Consider the following 19506-nt stretch of genomic DNA (forward strand, 5'->3'; position numbering starts at 1 on the left):
AGTTTATAAATACAAGTCCTTCCACGTAACATGCTGTTACCATTGCTTAAGTTTTCCTTAAACTTCACAGGAAGAAAAGCAGTCCAGCAAAACTTTTCAGGACTAACTAACTTCTCTGTTAAGTTATTAAAAAAACAGGGCTGGGCCTTAGGTGGACTGCTTGAAAAGCAAAAGGCAGTTGAGTTCATTTTGAATTAGAGCATGAGGACAACTTTCAAACACAGTTTTTGAAGTTCAACTAAATCTGCCTTCAGCTCAGATGAAACTTACTGTTAATTGTAATTATATGAGGTTTTCTTTCAGAATACAAAGCACACGCAGGTACCTGTAAACTTATGCCAGTTTCTTCTTTACTTTTTTCATTCAAAATTGTAATAGTTGTTCTTTGACTTTCTTCTTCAAATGTCAAACTCTTAGCTGCTTTAAAGGATGACCTAGAAGAAATATTTCAACCGGCAAAGTTAAATGGCATTTCATACAAAGAACTAAAGAAATTCTGAAACAACACGTAAGAAGTAAGAAGCACAAACATCAAATGCAAGATCAGGCCTGTCATATCCCCAGGTTATTCAAAATGGCTTTCCACCAAAATGACAAAGCGATCAGCTGAACTGAGAACATCAACATCAAGGCATTTCAATGTCAAGGTGGTTTTTCAGAGAAAAAAACCCCCGCCCTTGTAACGTCTAATCTTTTATTAAATCAAATTGCTTTTGTGAATGCCTGAAGAATGCTCTCTTCTGGGAAAGAATAAAAGCAAAATATCTACCACGTACATGATATATATGCTTATAACCATACTTTTGTTATACGTTTTTGTATATTTGTCACCAAAACAAAGCTAGTGAACTGTATTTTGATCTTGCTAGACAGGAAGACAGAGATAATTGTCTATCATAGAAGAAAAATCCTTCTAACAAGGATCATTCAGCTCTACCCACATGATTCTGGTCATCGCTCTGTGGTTTCTTTCTCCCCTTGATTCATTTCTGGCTGTAATTTAACCACTAACATATTATTAATTATGAGAAATAGAATCTCAAAAGTGTTCAATTTAGAAAGAGAGATTAAATACATTTTAGTATTCAAAAGTACTAGCTTTAGTGAAGTTTGTCCAGAACACACACTACTAAGAATACATTCTGGTTAGAAGTCAAAATGACACTATTTTGAGTGTGTCCCAGCTAGAAAACTAGCAAGGCTGGGCTCACAATCGAGGACTGGTAGAAATATTTTCCAGGTCAATACACACACCTAAGGGATTTTTTAAAGTTTCCTTGACTTTTCATATAACAAAACACTACTGGGACACAAAAACCATGATCCATTTTACCAGAAATGTGAACAAACTGCTTTTCTCAAGCCTTGTACCTTTCTTGCTGTTTGTCTCTATTTATCTTGTCTGCGTAGATTTCTGCGTAGAGCAAGGCTGTGAAGTGAGCAGCACAAGACTGTGCTGCTATAGCAACCTCAAGATAATTCAGATCTAGCCAGAAGCTGTCGTCAAAAACTGTACCTGAAACAGATCTGATTAAATACAGACTTTAATATTGCTGTAACAGATCCCATCTCTAACATTAAGCAAAGTAAATCCAACCTACCTATAAAGCCTTCCAAAGGTTAATTTTATCTTAGCTCCCCCCAGACCCATACCACAAAAAGTTTAACAGACAAAAAGATTTTAGAAAACTCATTCAGCATAGGTAGAAGGCTGTAAGGCTTGTAAGGCTGGCCATATCACTTCTGTAACAAATGCAAGGTCACTACTAGATCTTAATTCTTTTAACTGACATGTTCTCTACCACATCTTTGTTTCTTAATCAAGAGCATCGGCAGATACTAGAACAATCATAATTAAATTAAAACAACATTTTGGAAAGCTGTAATTCACCTCTTTTGTCTTCTTAAGTAATCAACAACAGCAAGCATGGCTCGTCGAGATACTTTATCCAAACTTCTAAAATTATGGGTTTCTTGCTCTGGGATGTATATTTCAACAAAAAGAACAAAATTAACTTTTGTTATAACATATCCATTTAAAAAATAAAAAGGTGTATTTTGTACTCAAGAAAATAACTAAAAACTTCCTCGGATGGCATTTCCAAAGTTAAATTAATAGCTTGTCATAAAACGTATTCCCCCTCCTTATATGATGTTAGTGACATTACAGTAGTTTATACTGCAATTTTCTTTACCAAATTATCTCTGCATTAGTAATTTATGGATTCTTTTTCTTCTCATAGAATTCAGAGATGATCCAATGTCATTGCAAAAAGCTCCAAAACAGACCTCTTCCCTTAGGACTGAGCCATATAAGGTTATTCCAAAGCCACAGAAATACTTATTAGTAGCTATATTGTAGATTTTATACAAAAACCACTATCTACCAAACATACTTTTAAAGAGTTTGTATTTCCACGCCTTGTTTCTGGATTAAAAAAAAAAAATAAATCAGATAGCTATAGGTTGTGTTCTGGTCATTAGGTTAATAATTTTTTTCATTTTTCTGGGCATTTTAAATTTATAAATTGCAAGAAGCAAGAAATAGGGAAAGCATAAGCAAAGGTTTGATTACTACTACACTACAGTAAGATGCAGAATTTGAAACTTCCCCTGAAGAAAACAAGAGCCACATTAAAAAAAAAAAAAAAAAGCATCTGAGAGCATTTGGTGTGTTCCAACAGACAGAAATGAAGAACGTTTACTTTCCACTGCTACCAAACACCCTACAGAAGGAACACCAACTCCTCTCTGTGAGTCATCTCCCACATGCTTAACTTTCAAAGACATCCAGTAGAGCCATCTGACTCTCAGTTCCTAACGGTCCATGACATTTTGCTCTCCAGATCCATCCCCACGTGCTGCGCTACTTGCAAATGCAGACCTAGCGCCTCACGGGCAGGATCCATTCTGCTAGCGCCGTACAGCCAACGCCGCAGAGAGACTGCTGCTTCCTCTTTGAACATGTAATCACACGAATAACTGAAAATTTCTGAATGAAAAAAATTTGGACTAGATGATCTTTAAGGTCCCTTCCAACCCAACCCATTCTATGAATTATATTTGGGTACCAGAAACTATTAATGAGTCAGGGGAAGGAAAAGGCACTGGCCAAAGTGAGAAGAAAAAGGTTGTTCTTCAGGATGTGTTGAACAACAGACCAAATGGGTATAATGGTAACTATAAGCCGTCAGCACGGTGTTCACACCCACTTGCAAACACGAAGCTTACAGACAAAAAACGAAAATGGAGTCTGTTTTTTCATGGTATGAGACAGAAAACTGAACATGACAGATTCATTAAAAAAAAAAATTACATCTCTTCTGCAAATTAATAGATTCAACTGACATATAATTCCGGCCAGACTCACAGGCACTAAGTCCAAAATATTCATCATTTTTATTTTGGTGGGTTTGAATCTTGTCAAGCAGTTGGCAATTTAGGATCAGGTTTGGTTTCTCAGGCAGAGCAGTGATTGGCATGATGTTCACACTATTTATGCTTTTAAGTTGCCAGGATTAACAGGCAATTCCTAGAACTTGCATGTCAAAATGGATCAACAGGAGGACTCTTGTTCAGATGCACTCAATTCGCTCATGTCTCACTGCTTGGTCTTTGCCACAGTTTGGATCCTGATGGATTGGAATGAAATTTATGTAGGGTTTCTAGGAAGTTTTTTCTCCTTGTTTTGATAGGGTAAGCGTTTCTCCTTGAAGCAACTGGTAGCCAGACATCAGATGTTTAAATTTTTGTTTTGAATACTGCTGACCTCCTATAACTCCAGCTTTGGAAGTAACATATCTTTGCTCTGTTGGCTAGTGCCCCTTCAGTTTAGCTGTAAACAACTACGTAGACAATGAGCTGTGTGCTACTTTATGTATTTTTGTTGGTACCAGGACAGTTTTTCATCTGAAGAACACCATTTAAAGCTTTCGCGTGTCCTTTATTTTGCTCTTATTGCCTCAGTAAGATCCCTTGCATAGAATCACAATGTTTGAAGAGGCCTGTATCATTTGCTCATTGGTGTCACTGAACTAACTGCAAGCTTACAAAACTTAGAAAAATCAGTTCATATTTATCATAGAACATTTTGGGTTACTCTGTATATCTGAGCATAAGTCTGTGCAGTAGTTTCCCTGACTGCTCACAGGAAGGAAACGGGAAATTGTTAATCCTTTTCTCTCTTACAAAATAGGACAATGATAAAAATCCAGATTGTGGGAACATCTTCATAGAATCATAGAATGGTTAAAGTTGGAAGGGACCTTAAAGATCATCGAGTTCCAAGCCCCCTGCCATGGGCAGGGACACCTCCACTAGACCAGGTTGCTCAAAGCGCCATCCAGCCTGGCCTTAAACACTTCCAGGGATGGGGCATCCACAACTTCCCTGGGCAACCTGTTCCAGTGCTTCACTACCCTCACAGGAAAGAATTTCTTCCTAATATCTAATCTAAATCTCCCCTCTTCCAATTTAAAACCATTACCCCTTGTCTTGTCACTACAGTTCCTGACAAAGAGTCCCTCTCCGGCTCTCCCGTAGGCTCCCTTCAGATATTGGAAGGCTGACTTGTTACCTGACTTTAAAAATGTGAAAGAATACTGCTCTAGTCTTTCTGGCCAGCCTAGTCAGCATCTATGAAAAGTACCTTAAAATACACCTAGTATCATTAGGCTTATTTACACCACTCTTAGCAGAAACTGCAATACTAAGGGTTCCTTTACCTCTCTGGCAACCTGAAGCTTGCATGACTTGCCTGTAAAGAGACTGGAAGACATGGTACAGACTCATTCCTTTGGTGATTTGTCACTGAAGAAGGGAGTTGGAAGACATAGCAGAGTAGCTACTGCACAAAACTATCTTAACCTGAAGTTATTTGTGTTGAGCAAGGGACATGCACAAATAAAAGAAAGACATTATTTCAGCTCTTGAAATAAATGCATGTACCATGCCCATAGCCTGATAACAAAGATCTTACTTTTTACACAGAATTCTGCTAACTTCAACCACAATCTAATTGGAAAGGACACCAGCCAGCTTGATTAGAAGATGCTTTGTTTTTAGTGGACCTTACTGCATTACTCACACTCTACTGCAGTTCTTTTGGTTACAACTTCCTTTCATTCTGCTGGAATGGAACAGGTCTTTTGAATGTACAGGGAGACCATTATCAGTACTAGTCAGAAGCTAATGCAAGGTTAGTCTTTTTTCCAAGGGGAAAATCCAGGTGAAAACTGCCTTTAATCACTCTTGTTTGAGTATGAGAGGAATTTAACTGCCAATTAGTCATTTTAAGAGACAGTCCAAGATTCAGTCTTGCTGCACACAACATTGGATCACATCTAAATTCAGCAAGTAATAAACTTCATCCAGTTGTGAATAAGGAAAAAGCTATACAGAAGAAACTACTTGGGTGCTGCCAATGAACAGCTTCAAAATTGCTGGTAGCTCCACTGAAAAAGATCAAACATTTGGACAGAAGCATCTAAAATTCTGTGTGCCTAAAAGTGCGCATTGTAAGTTTGATGTGGGAAAATAATTTTTTCACAACCAGAATCCCTCTTTTGGCTGAAGCAAAAATATTACGTTATTACCAGCATCAGAATTTGGAGGTGTAGTAGATCTACTAGATGAGGCAAATCTGCAACAGGCTGTAAAAAACTTCTGGATATGAACTGACAAAAGACTTCTCCAAGATTCATCTGAGTCGTGAAGAAGGATATCATGAATCAGGTATGGAAGCAAAGCTTGACACAAGTCTGTTTTCACCTAGAAAACAATCACGCACAGCAGTTGCTAAAAAAAAGAACCAGTTTTCTTTCTCAGGTTATAACCAAACTGACAACTACTCAAACATGTAATGCCCGAGAAAGAACATGTAATATAAAAAATGTAAACCACTCAATAGGGCTATGCTGCCATTCAGTTACAGTAGTCATATAAAGTTCATCTATGTTTACAATTATCTAACGAATCCTGTCTTTCTAGAGTGTATTTTGTGGGTATCTGCAATATCTGACTACAAAGGATCCGAACTAATGTTAAGAAAAAGTATTAACTTAATAGAAATTACTATTTGCTATCAAGATGAGTAATCATATATTTCTGTGCATTATAGCGCACATACATATACATACTTATAATTTAGCTCACCTCACATAGTGGCTTCATTAACTGGAGAACTTCATTTTGCACACCTCCACTGTCCAGTATTGAACTAGTCAGGTGCTTGATCCAGGTCTCATGACTTTCCCCCAGAGGAATCCACAGGCTTGTGTCATTCAAAGTTTCTAGAGGAGCCTCCGTATCATTAGCAGGTACTACAAAAAACTAGAAGGAATATATATATGTATTGCAAATATAAACAGTTCTATGGCATTTAAAAAAACCATACTGCAATCTGCACAGATTAAAACATATTAAATATTAACTATCAGGAGTACCTTTTTCCTAGATGTTCTGAAAGGCTGTAGATAGATTAACATGGGATCAGCTTTATTTTTATAAACTTCCCAAAATTCACTGCCAGACTTGGTGGCTAATACGTTTTTCAAACAGGAAACAGCAGCAGCTCTAACATCAATACTGAAAGATTAACATACACAACATTATTCTTATTAATTTCATTCAGATGTGTTTTTTTTTTTTTCAAAATCACCTTTATAAACATACAAGACAACTAATTCCACAATCTGACAATGTGTGCATCAAATCAGAAAATTCTGGAGGAGGATATGCCATTGCATATTTTGTTATAAAGCAAAGCCTCAGTATTTTTTCCACAGCACTGCTATACGCTACAGCTCAGAAGAGACTTGCTGGCTTGAGTCCAACTAGAGAACTTCCAGGGAACATCTAAGCTTGACTGGGTAAGTAACCTGAGCCTTGAAGAAGCACACGGTTGGACATTAACAGGTGTTACTAACGCTTTCAGAGTGTTACTCAGGTGATTTGAAGAACGTGTGAACTAATGAAATTAAATAAATAAGCATACTCACCAATTATCTGTTAAAGCAGTATTTATTTGAGTTAACATTATGAAGACCCACTGAAGTTTTCTGTCTTCAAGTAAGTCCACAGCTTTAGAATCCAGTGCATTTTCAGCGGGCTGAAGAGCTATAGTGGAGAAATCCATGGGACCTATTTCTCCCAAGCAACTTCCAACAGCCTCTGCAAATGAAGGTAATTTTATAGTCTTATGCAGGCTAAAACAGGTCTCAAACTAAAAAGTTGCAATTAATATAAACTACTATTAGAACTGAAATCAATACGGAGTAAAAAGCTGGAAAGATTTATAAATAATCACTTGAGGAGCTTCATGATTAAAATTACATGTATACAAATTTTGCAGCTTAAGATTCATAAATAATACAGTTGTGCTTTTTAACTCAATTTTCTAGGAGTGCTTATGGCTCTGGATTTTGCAGTTTAAATCAGATATGGATTTTATTTTTGCTTGTGTCAGAAAGAGGTAAGTGCTAAGGGTCAGAATCACAGCCACTAAGAGACACCCATTTTCATTCCCTAAGGGTATAATAAATAACAAGTAGCCCGTGAGCACAAACAGTAGCCTGTAATCTCTGTAAGAATTAACCTACATTTTACGCAAAATGATGTATCAATGTGTTCATTTGCTTTCCAGACAAAATATTTCATAAAAACGCATGACTACGTACAAGAAACAACAAAACAAAATTGACCTCGAAAATAGTTTTTAAAAAGGGATGTTAATGTTTGTCAGAAAGAAACCAAAATCTATTGCCCTGCTTTTTCCTTTATACTGGGCATGTGTCTTGAAAACGTTTCCATTTTCTACAAGGTTGTTTTAACCACCAGAGTAAATAAAGAGAAGACTGAACATATACTAAACTTAACAAATCATCTAAGGAAACACAATGCAGAAAAGACTGAAACTTACAGCTTACAGAGGTGCTGAAGGATGTATCATACTGCAGTCAATGTGAGCTTCAATTGCTCAGAGTTTGTAATTATCAGTTACTAGTCTTTTACACAAAATATATGTTAAGGCAAACGTTCCCATTACCTGTGTTTCTGTTAGACATCTCATTTCAGTAAACATCATCTTCATGGAGGTACTCCCCACTTAGGGAAGAGGGGATTTGGATTTTAGCTTTGGTACTTTAGATCAAACATTAATCAGGTGCTCAATGTAAATGGTGACAATAATTTTAATAATACAGATGAGGCTTTAGATTCAGAACAACTATTTTGATTTCCACTACAACATACCTTTCAAATTTTCAGATAAATTATCTTCAATTTTGCTTACTATTTTTCAACCAAATAAAGTGACCCATAAAACAGCAGATGACTCTTTATTAAGTACAGAAGAGGCCAGGGTCTAAACTGATGACAATTTAAGTTATCAGCCAGAGCTGTAAAATACAGTGACTGAAAAGAAGATGTATCACCCATTTTAACATTCCTGATGGCTACCTCTGGCAGAAAATGCAAAATAGCAGTGGAAATTAACACTGAGAACGGCAAAGGTTCCAGCCTGGGGTTTGCAGTGACAGCCCCTAGGATGCCTGTGGGACTAATTAACTCACCCAGCACTGCTTTTTCCCCTGTACGGTTAACGGCCATCTTGGACAGCTGCAGTAAGCTCACCACCAATTTCACCACTACAGAATCTTCTGGCTTTTCTGTCATTCAGAAAGAAAAATAAACCCCAAAAATGTCATTGTGTATTTGTAATGTCAACATATTAGAAGAAAACACTGCTTTAGTATATTTTATCTACAAATGTCAACAAGCGTTATTAACGTTGAAGCAAGTTGGTATTAAACAGTACATCAAAAAAATTATTCATCATGTCTTGAAAAAATATCTATGCATTTGACTATGCCAAAGAATGCCCAAAACTAGAATATACAAATGTTATTATTTTCAGTGTTTTGATGCAGAAATAATTAAATACATGAAATATTATCATAAGTTAGCATAAGAATACTATTTGAAACAGTGACATCATACTGTGTGACTCCACTGAAAGCACTTAAGCTAATATCATCATTCTGTTTTAAATCCAAATACAAGGAATATCCCAAAATAAGGCTTTCTGCCAGGAATTTCACACAATTTGACTAGCTTTCAATTGCTTAATTAACTTTGCCAAATTATAAACTCTCGAGATGGATATTTCCTTACATATTTTTTTAAAATAAACACTCCAGACAAAATGGTTTTGCCACTTCCAGGAACAAGGTCTAGGAAAAAAAAATTATAATTTACCAATGTAAAAAAAGAAAAGCAGCATTTTCTTTAAAAAAATCCTGCTGTCTTGTTTATTGGAATGGAAACCTGGAATCGGGCTTTATGTTTGTTGACATTTTTATAAAAATGAATACACATGTGGCCAAACTACTATTTTTTGTTATTTCTTAAATCTTATTTTTCAGCATACAGTTTTATAGCCTAAAGGCTATAAATCGATAACTCATTTTTGCTACTTTTTAAAATCTACAATAATTCTACTAATAAAGTAATCTGAGAGCACTTAATAGACTTTCCGTATGAGACAAAATCAAGGCAACAGGCCCATCAAGCCTGCTAGCCCACCTCCAACAGAGCAAGAATAAGTATTTCTTCTCAGTTTTTGCCAGTCAGCAGACTGGGGATTTCTGAGCAGATCTTCATACCTAATAATCTCTCTGAGATATGTCTAACTCCTTTTAAGGTCCATTATGCTTCTATCTCCACAGTAAGTGGCAGTAAGTTCCATGCTGTATGTATTTCCTTTGAAAAAAAATATATGTTTTCTCTTGTATAACTGCTGCCAGATAATTTAATCTGTCCCTGTACTGTGATAAAAGTGGTAAGTGCTCCCCACTCGGCTTCCCCATACCATTCACCAGTTCATACACCTCTCTGTTTTCCTATTCAATCTCGTTTCCAAGCTCCCAAGGCTCTTCTCTGATGGAAGATGTTCCACACAAGCTTGTTGCCCTTTTACTATCTCTCTTCTCAAGCAGAATTTTGAGACTAAAACTGCAAATGATATTCAAGATGTGGGAACATAATGCCCTTACACCATGGCCTTATGACAGGCTACTATTCTTCCTCAAATTTCACTTTGTACTTATTTACAATGAGCTCTTTTTATCTTCCCGCCATGCACACAAGCTGATGAAGACTTGATGTAGAGGAGAAAAGTGAAATGGTCTGGCACAAGCATCTGAAAACCAAAATAGGGAGGAACTGGGTCTGGACTGAGGGCTGAAACAGAATGCTGGGATGTGGAAAGGTTCAACTAAACTAAATCCTGCCATTTTAAAACTTCTGTGAGCTTTACTTTCTAATTTTTTCTAACTTTTTAACTTTTTCTAATATGCATAAAATCTAGCTTAATTACATTTAAAAGAGTAGGAAAATTCACATACAAGAAAACTCATTAAGCAGCAATGTACTCATATTAGACGTTACTCTGGTCATTCACAATCATAAGTTCCCCATGCCAAAAGCTAGAAGGGCATTTTATCCTCTCTGCCATGTAACACCTCATATAATATTTATAATACACTCTGCTAAAGATACTTCAGATTTTTGCATGAATAATAAATGCCATTCTACCCTGTATGTGAAATTATAATAAGGTCACATTGTTGAACATACAAAAAACAAGATACAAAATAAAACATTCAGTGTCAAAATAGTTACACACCTAAAACCAGAAACAAAAGAAATAAAATACATAATCATTATGTATTTCATATATGTCATTACCCTGGAAATTTTTCAGGAGATCCTTTGTCTGATCTTTATATTGTTCCAGTTGTTTGCGTAAATCATACAGTCCTTCAAGTCGTGTTAAGGGCAGTGAATCACAAACACCAACTGAGAGAAAGTGATTAATTTCCTGCAAAACAACATTTTGTATTAAGCACATATAGCACACAAATAAAAGCTCCAAGTAAAGAAGTGGCTCTCAGCAGCCCACAATGTGGATATTAATAGAAGCAAAATAAGAATGGAGATCTTACAAATATCTCAGTGTCTGAAGCTGGCAATAAAAATAATCCACGTGCCTAATTTAAATCTTTCTCAACCACACCTATCGCTAAAAAATTGTTTTTCTTTTGAAAGTTTGCATTACAAAAAACACTATGCCATGAGATATATTTTAAAATATAATCACCTCCAAAAGAGAGTATGGTCCTTTACTGTATTTTATTTTCTGTTGAGTTGCTCGCAAATCTTTAAAAGCAGGATATTCAGGAAAAGGATCTAAGCATTTGATTGCTTGGTACAGATTTTCATTATCCTTATTATCTATCACCAGATACTTCAACAAGCCTAGGACCTGGAACATAAAAAGTAAATGAAAACAAAAAAAGATAGAGAAACATTTTTGAGCTGTATATTTCTTATTCAGGTTATAAAGTTTGTATTTCTCTAAGTCCCATTAAATTGACAACTCTATAAAAAAATAGTAAGATAATTTATTTACACTGTTAAAATTAGAAAATGTTTAGAGGCTTGGGGAAATCACAGATACATTCTAAAATAGTTAGGCATTTTCGCTAGTCCCCCTCCCAAACAGACATCCAGGCTTTTATTATCACAGGCTGCAGTTTCATCCTGTCTTTTGATGAAGCTGATTTCAAATACTGGCCAATACAATCATTAGAATATTGGCAATGATTTAGCAACACAGGGCACCCAAGCAGTCCTTTTGATGATAGTAGGACTTCACTACTCTTACTAACTAAAGTGCTGGCAATGTGAAATCTGGACAAATGCCTAAATAACATAATTTACTGCCCATATCACTGGACTCCGGCAGAATTGGTTTTTTAACAGTCCTACAATTTGAATAAATGCTTGCTAAAGGGGTACCATACTTTCTTGGCAAAAACGCTGCTTTTATGCTTTACTTACAAATCAATGCAACTGGATATTTGATGCAGGCAGTTTTGAGGAGTCTACAATCTAAACGATGAGGTTTCTATTTGGAGACTTGTATTTACCTGAAAATTATTAACTAGCCCCTTTTCAATGCTAAAAGAAAAATAAAGAGAATAAACTGAAAAGCGATCAGTGAGGAAGGACTTCCTTGCAGCAGTATGATTTGAGAAGGTTTCATATTTGATATCTGTTCCAATTTGGAGAAATTTCTGCCCTCCCCACTTTGTTTCTGCCCAGAGATGCTCTGACAATGTTGCCTTTGCAGTTAGTTGTGCATGTACAACTGTTTGCACAGACATATTACAAATCTGATCACGATCATTAAGCTAAGAAAAGGATTGCCAGGTTATTTCAGTTGGATCAGCACAGTACAAGGATGAAGACAAGGATGTAAGGCTACATTGCAAACATGAAGGTGCACCGTGGGATCAGATTAAGCCAGAAGGCAACCATGAGGACCGAAGTGCAACAGGCATACTCTTCTCACCTTCAGCTATTTATTATATGTCTCTGAATCTAAGCATATTTCCACCTCCAGTAGAATGCACACACAAGTCACTACCAGACGGAAAAAAAGGCTTGCCACACAACAGAAACAGCTTCATTTCACTTTTAAGGCCTCTGTGCTACATTTATTTTCAATGATGATTTGTTAAGTACATATCTGAACTACTGAAATCTGTTCTTTGCACATATTTCCTCTTTGTCTTCTAGACACACCTTCCCCTTCCAAAGGTCTTCCTTGTATTTCCTGTGAAATCATGCGTGTAGCTTTGCAGGTAACTGCTTGGCTACTCGATGTGTTTGCACTGATTTAGCTTGCCATCACCAGCAGTTTAGCAATGCCTGTGTTCTCTCTATCTTCTCCTTAGCCGCATCACTGATTTGGTGTCTCTACTCAACCAAGGTAACAATTTTTCTGAAATTTAACCTGAGGGTTTTAAGCCTCTTTCAGATTTGGCTAAAAAAGGCACACAGATTCAAAGCAGAGATAAAAGACATTACAACAGCATTATATCTCCTTAAGAAATCTGATTTTTTTATAGGCTAAGTAAATAGAGAATTAGAAAGTAGGTGATACGGTAATCTCAGCAATTATGATAGAAATACATCTCAATTGCTGTTTAAACCTGTAGGAGTTAAACAGGTGACAGAACATTTATCAAAACAGAAGTACCAAAAGTAAAGATACTTTTATTTAAAAAATTAAAGTGTTACATCCCAAGTATTATTCTTTATATAACCTACAAAGCACAGAAAAAAGGAATTAAAATTGAACATGAGTACAGATATAGCTTTAGCGACAGTGAACATGAACTAAAAAGCGAAGAGATAAGGAATAGGAAGCAACTCAAAACTACCTGTTCCTGAATCTCAGGCTGCTCCACGGCAAGAGGTATTACGGTTCCTACAATAACATGAAGGTGGCTCTCAAGAGCATCATTGCAACACGTAACCGCTGTGTGGCAAACGTGATGAAGAAGATCACAACAGAGTGAAAAGCTGCGCATGGATATGTCTCTGCTAATGACAGGTCTGTTACAGGAAACAAAAGAGTGAAATTAAAGAAATACAAATTGTCTCAATTTCTTTTATACAACAGGGATGAATAGGGGAAAAGTGGAAATATAAATAAACTTTATAGGAGGAACTGACTCTAAAATTTAAAATATACCAACTCGATTAGCTATAGGGATTTTTAGATCAGGAGACATAGGAGAACTAAAACACAGCGAATTTGACTGATCGCTTTTTACAAAGAGTAAACAAGCTGGGGATTATCTAGTCCAGCTTCCTGCCTGAAGCAGGGTCATCTTCAAAGTCAGATCAGGTTATAAAGTTTGTTTCAGGGTTTTGTTGAGCTGAACTCTGTCACATTCCTTGGATGGAGAATCAATGGCCTCTCTGAGCAACCTGCTCCAGTATTTGACCATTCTCACTGCGAAAAACTTTTCCCTTAAGTCCAACCAGAATTTCCCACATTGCATCTTGGTGGGTGGTACCTCTTGTCTTTTCACTCTGCACTTCTAGAAAAATCTGGCTCTTCCTTCCTCTACAAGATATCTTTCCCTCCAGAAACCGGAGAAGAGAAATTAGATCAACTCCACTTTTCCCCTTGGGGATCTTCCAGTCAACTCATTCCAGTTTATCATTATCTCTCACGTCCTGGCTGGAGTGGCCCCACACCGGTCCTACTGCAGCTTCACAAGACTCGGAAGGGAATGACTACTTCCCTCAATGTGCTGGCTATGCTCTTGCTAGCACAGTCCAGCACACAGCCAGCTTTCAGTGACGAAAGGTACCTGCTGACTCATCTGGCTTGTCCTCCAGGACTCCTGGGTCCTCTTCTGCAAGGCTGCTTTCTAGCCAGTCAGCTCCCAAGCCTGCACTCACGCATGGGATTACTCCATCCCAGGTGAAAAACTTAGGGGTTGTCTTTGTTCATCTTCACAATGTAACTGTTGTTCCACTCCGACAACCAGAGGAGGTCCCTCTGAATGGCAGCCTTGCCCTCCAGTGCATCAACTGCCTCCACCCCAGGTCAGTGTTGATCACAAGAACTCATCTCATAATAACAACATTTACCATAAAATCCACGCTTCTTTTCCATTTTCCAGGATATGAAATGCTTCCAACAAGCAAAGCAATCAATTTGCACTTAAACTCAATGACGTTTAGATGAAGAACCGTCTTGGAAATCCAAAGCTAAACCTCAAATAAGAAAATATCTCTAGTCCTTATGAAAGGTAAGAATCTATTTAAATCTTAAGCCTGGAGTACCAGTTTTCTCAATCTGAAGATAAGCGAAGATAATGTGTACCGATTCTCACCCATTTTGTTAGCTACTTATTGCTGAGAATGTAAATGTCAATACTCTTTAATAACTCAATAAGCACATTTTGACATGTGCTTACTTCGCACTTAACTCCACAATTTGAATTTTATTCCCATACCCCTTAAATTCCCAAACACCCTTTCTGCCATCAAAATCTTCCAACACTTCTTATTTCTACAATTTGATAGCCTATTATAGATACAAAATTCTGCAGTATAGCAAACATTTAAATACAAGGATAGCACAAAACATTCCAAATTTTAGTAATAGTTCTAAATTTAAATTCCGAAATTATCAAAGAAAGGCAATTTAATTTTTTCTTTCAGCAAATTTCAATTATTTCTACAAACAAATTAACATGCACTAGCGATACTGAAATGTAAGGCTACAAGAACAAGGGAGCTCAGCCAGGAAGAACAAGATATATTTACCATATTTACCTGCTATTGATGTGGTGAATCAGGGTGTAAATTACATCTCTGAGGACAAAGGCCCATGCTCCTCCTAAACCATCTTTTATCTCTTTAAGTAACAGACTCACAAACAAGTGATAAATGATAAGAACTCTGTGTTTCTTGTAAATGTTGTTTGTGTCTGATGCATGCTTACAAAGGGCTAGAAGAATTTTCTGGAACGAATCCTAAAAATGAATAAACTTGAGTAAAAAACTAATTCATAATGCCAATACAGATATACTTTATACACAGAAAAAACTTAAGTGATTTTTCTTTTTTCTGAAGGACATGGACAAAAAGGCTTTTTTGTTTCTACTGCTTTAAACAAACAAAAGACCTACACAGAAAACAATTCTCCAAGCAGGACTATAAGCCCCATACCTGCTTATTTTCTTTTTTGCCTTTTTTTTTCCCCTCACATGAGAAAGGTTATGCACATTTTTCAGAAAACCAAACAGTTATGGCAGTTTTCACCAACAGGAGAAACATCAAATAAAAACCATTATGTTCATGCATAAAAATGCATTATTTCATAGGATATGTCAATACAGATTGTAACTGTTAAAAATGTAAACTTAAAAAAAAAAAAAGCAATTATCTTAAAATACTAGGCAGGTTGTATTATAGTCTAAAGAATGTATTCCACTGTCTGGCAATTATTAACTTTTACACTCAAAAGATTTCAACAAACATGGTCCAGAAAAAGTTTTTTTTCTTATTTTTAGATTGTTTATGGATAGGCAAAGTAATTTGTTGACAACAAATGCAATAAAATAGCAAAAAACTTTGAAACGATATGTTTCTAAAGAATGATGTTACAAGACAGTAATATGTTTATGATTTCTTGCAAGGGCTGCATAATTTTATAAGCCTTCATATTTGCCTTTAACAACTGAAAATCAAATGTCTAAAGATTGATCACAGATTATAACACTTCACACTGTTAGTACAGGAAGCAAACGGTAATATCTTAATCGTAGATAGTATTTAGACAAAATTGTCCAAATGTAATTATTTTGAAATTTTCTTCAGACATATGCCGAAGAAATAAATTGTATCTAAATTGTGCCAGATTTCCGCAACCTTTAAAATAGTCCTCTCTGTTTATATATTATCTATAATAATATATTTTATATATATATATAATATATATATTATATATATGTATTATATAATGCATGTAATAGGTCAAGCACGTAATTTTTGTAAGGTTACCGTGTCCCTGAACTTAGGACTTCTTCCATTTTAGAAGGTAAACAAAAGAACAGAAAGGTTTCTAAGGATGTATTTTTTTCCTCATATATACATGACAAAAATGTCTAATTAAACCAAAATGTACCCATAAAAGAAATTTTATATTATACAGAAAAAGAAAATCATCATTACATACTTACAGGGCTTTTAGAAAGAACTGCTACAAGACTTTTTAATTTGCTTTTATGACAATTGCTAATATAGTCCAAGGTTGCCTTAATCACATAAGATGGAAAATGAGGAGGATTAGGAGCAGGATCCAGTTCCCTAAATGAATAAAAAAGATATTATTTTTTTTCCCAAAATCAAACCTCATGTATTAAATAAAATAAGTCTCATTAAATAAACATGTAACTCCTAGGAAATCTTTCCTGCTTTCAGTAAGTAAGAAGCACCAAAAGCATCGAGCAGAGTGACATACATCTTATTTTTAGCTGTCTGTTGTCCCTCTACGGTACCTAAGTTGTACTTTCTTAATATTATTATTTTTTGAAAGATCATATTGCTAAAAACGCACACATTCTTCTCATCTAAGGTACTTCATAGGAAAATCTAATTTCAAGTCATGGATAAAGGTTCTGTGTTTTGTACTTATGTACAATTTGGTTAAGAAAAAAGTAGCCATGGATCTCCCCATTATTAGAAAAAAGGGGCAGTGAACTTTTCTGGGACCTCAAAAAGAAAATAAAAGCATCATGATAGTAATAAAACAGCAAAATCTAAGTTTCATCACTCTTATTCTTAGCATCCCCTTCTTAGAAAGAAAACCTTTGGTTACAAGCAGACACTACAGTCTGTTAATAAACTCACTGAAACAAGTTTCTTTTATGAAGTTCTGAAATCATCAGCCCTTTAACTTTTGGCAGATTTTCACAGAAATGTTTTGGTTTCTTTCAACTTTATATTCCTATAATAAAAATATCTTCAATAACTTCAGAAAGTGTAATGTTTTTCCAAATAGTTTGTATCTAAACACAAAAATCTGGAGAGTTATGTCCAGATGTAATTGTGCAAATAGTGATATTTTTAAGACAACAACCAAGACTGAAAAGCTCATAAAAATAAAGATATTTATGGCATTAGAATATTTATATTACTTAGGAATTCATTTAGTTGGCATTGCTTAAGCATTGAGCTTACCAAAGGCAGGAGCTGCCACTACAAGAACTGTTAAGAAACGGTTCACTTCACTTCTCAGTGACTTCTAAAGACCTAAAGAATCCCTAAAACCTGACCGACTTTACAGAGAGGGCAGTCCATCCAAATTTGAACTAACCCAAGTGGGCAGTGCCATAGTCCAGCTGACCAAGATACAACAGCATTCTCTTGCCTTCCCATTCATTCTTTGTGTTGACTGAAGTATTAGAGAGGTTCTCCTTACTGGTACTGGGGAACAGCTAGGTGAGAAAGAGTGCCTATGACACATCATTACTAATGACAACAAAATCCTTTAATTTTTAGCTTCCAGGATACCTCTTCTTATGCCTGAGGAGCATGTTTTAATGCACAGTATTACACAAATAGACTCAGCATTTAGAAAATCTACAAACACGTACCTTATATATTTACTTGGATAAGCTCCATCTTCTACCGTGGTATCAGGTGGTTCATGGAAGGTCATCAACAGTTCAACCACAATCTCTGGTAAGTTATTATGAGATAAATTGTCAATTTGCTGGAAGAAGAAAAATAACATTGTAATAAAAAAAAAATCTTAGCTAAAATAATTTAACATTTCCTTCTGAGAAAACCCATTATTTCCAAATTACTTTCCTACACTACCTGGAAAAAAAATTATGTTTAATTTTACTACTAGTTCTGAATATAGAGTCTGCCTCTGAGGAAGATGGCTCCTCATAAACCACTAACAAAATACTTTAAGAGGAAAACATGACTGACTTAAACAGACACCTGACAGGGAAATTCAGGGATGCAGAATGAATGGTGAAATATATTTTTATTACATCCTGAAACAAATTATACTTCAAGTCAACTGTCTGCCTGAAAGGTTCTACTGAATAGCTACTTGAAAACCTTGGGATAAAAATCTGCCTAGTTTGGCTTTATTAAAATAATAATTTTGTATCTACAAACTTGAACTGTTTACATTTTTACAGAATATATAAAAATTTCTTTCAGGTCTGTTAAATGCCGTAGAACTCAATTTACACATTCAAAACAGCTACCTGTTTTCCTAAGCAGTTTTCATCCTTAAGCATGTCGTAGACTTTAGAAGCCGTATCTCTTTGCTCTGCTACTTCACTCTTTCCATGGCTTTGATAGGCAAAATAAGGGAGGATATTCACAAGTATCTTTGGAAAACAGTCTGCTAGAACCTGCCTCCAGTCTTTTTCAATCTTGTTGGCAAGTGATTTCACATCTTCAAATTGGCTTCTAATCACCAGGTGTGGAACCAAAACCTTGTAACAAGACCTACAAATAGTAAATAAATATCCAGAATGTCCTTGAATTGGATTTTTTTAAAACATCTCAAGCATAATACAGCAAATACCATTCCTCTACTCTGTAACTAAACTTGTAATTATTGTTTAGCTACTGCTATACAAAAAATATCTTACCAGCATAAATATGATACATAAGATACTTCGAATACATTTTAAAAGCTCTCAAAACGTTATCTTACAACAAAATCCCAATGCATTACTACATTTAGGAATTTGAAACCCTGTGTCATAATTGTAAATAAATCTAAATAAACTGCTTTCATATAGGAAACGTACCTGTAGAATTCCTCAAGGCTAGTATAGTTCAGAAGAACATAAGGAAAAGCAGACAGGGTATACCCACTGTCATTTATTTTCAGCCACTCCATCACCAAATAGTCTAAATGTGATGTCATGAAGTCTTCTATGCTTTTATAGCCAAAAACATCAGATATTTTTTTCAAAACCTGTGCATGAAATAAGATTGCAGAAATAGCATACAGAGTACACAATACTATGGCAAACTGACAGCACTACACCTCCATGTCCATCTGTCCCCCAGCCTTTTAATGAGTATTTGTATAACCCA

General features: G+C 35.7%; 1 protein-coding gene across 5 annotated transcripts in view; it reads right to left on the bottom strand.

The window, feature by feature from the left end:
• ATM (ATM serine/threonine kinase) overlaps positions 1 to 19506 on the bottom strand; it is a 72010-nt gene that overhangs the window by 25352 nt on the left and 27152 nt on the right. For 3 of the 5 annotated variants that reach the window (XM_074162277.1, XM_074162203.1, XM_074162121.1), the window contains exons 24-39: positions 19215 to 19384; positions 18660 to 18906; positions 18030 to 18148; positions 16614 to 16740; positions 15205 to 15404; positions 13290 to 13464; positions 11159 to 11323; positions 10747 to 10879; positions 8571 to 8666; positions 6999 to 7170; positions 6444 to 6585; positions 6154 to 6330; positions 5595 to 5769; positions 1892 to 1979; positions 1372 to 1527; positions 326 to 434 (exon numbers count right to left, since the gene is read on the bottom strand). In XM_074162277.1, the coding sequence (XP_074018378.1) occupies positions 326 to 434; positions 1372 to 1527; positions 1892 to 1979; positions 5595 to 5769; positions 6154 to 6330; positions 6444 to 6585; positions 6999 to 7170; positions 8571 to 8666; positions 10747 to 10879; positions 11159 to 11323; positions 13290 to 13464; positions 15205 to 15404; positions 16614 to 16740; positions 18030 to 18148; positions 18660 to 18906; positions 19215 to 19384 (2451 nt within the window). The remainder of the gene's footprint in view (positions 1 to 325; positions 435 to 1371; positions 1528 to 1891; positions 1980 to 5594; positions 5770 to 6153; positions 6331 to 6443; positions 6586 to 6998; positions 7171 to 8570; positions 8667 to 10746; positions 10880 to 11158; positions 11324 to 13289; positions 13465 to 15204; positions 15405 to 16613; positions 16741 to 18029; positions 18149 to 18659; positions 18907 to 19214; positions 19385 to 19506) is intronic. The other 2 variants (XM_074162363.1, XM_074162446.1) reach the window with 1 other exon arrangement.

Source organism: Numenius arquata, chromosome 1, assembly GCF_964106895.1.
Source record: "Numenius arquata chromosome 1, bNumArq3.hap1.1, whole genome shotgun sequence".
Classification (NCBI taxonomy): Eukaryota; Metazoa; Chordata; class Aves; order Charadriiformes; family Scolopacidae; genus Numenius; species Numenius arquata.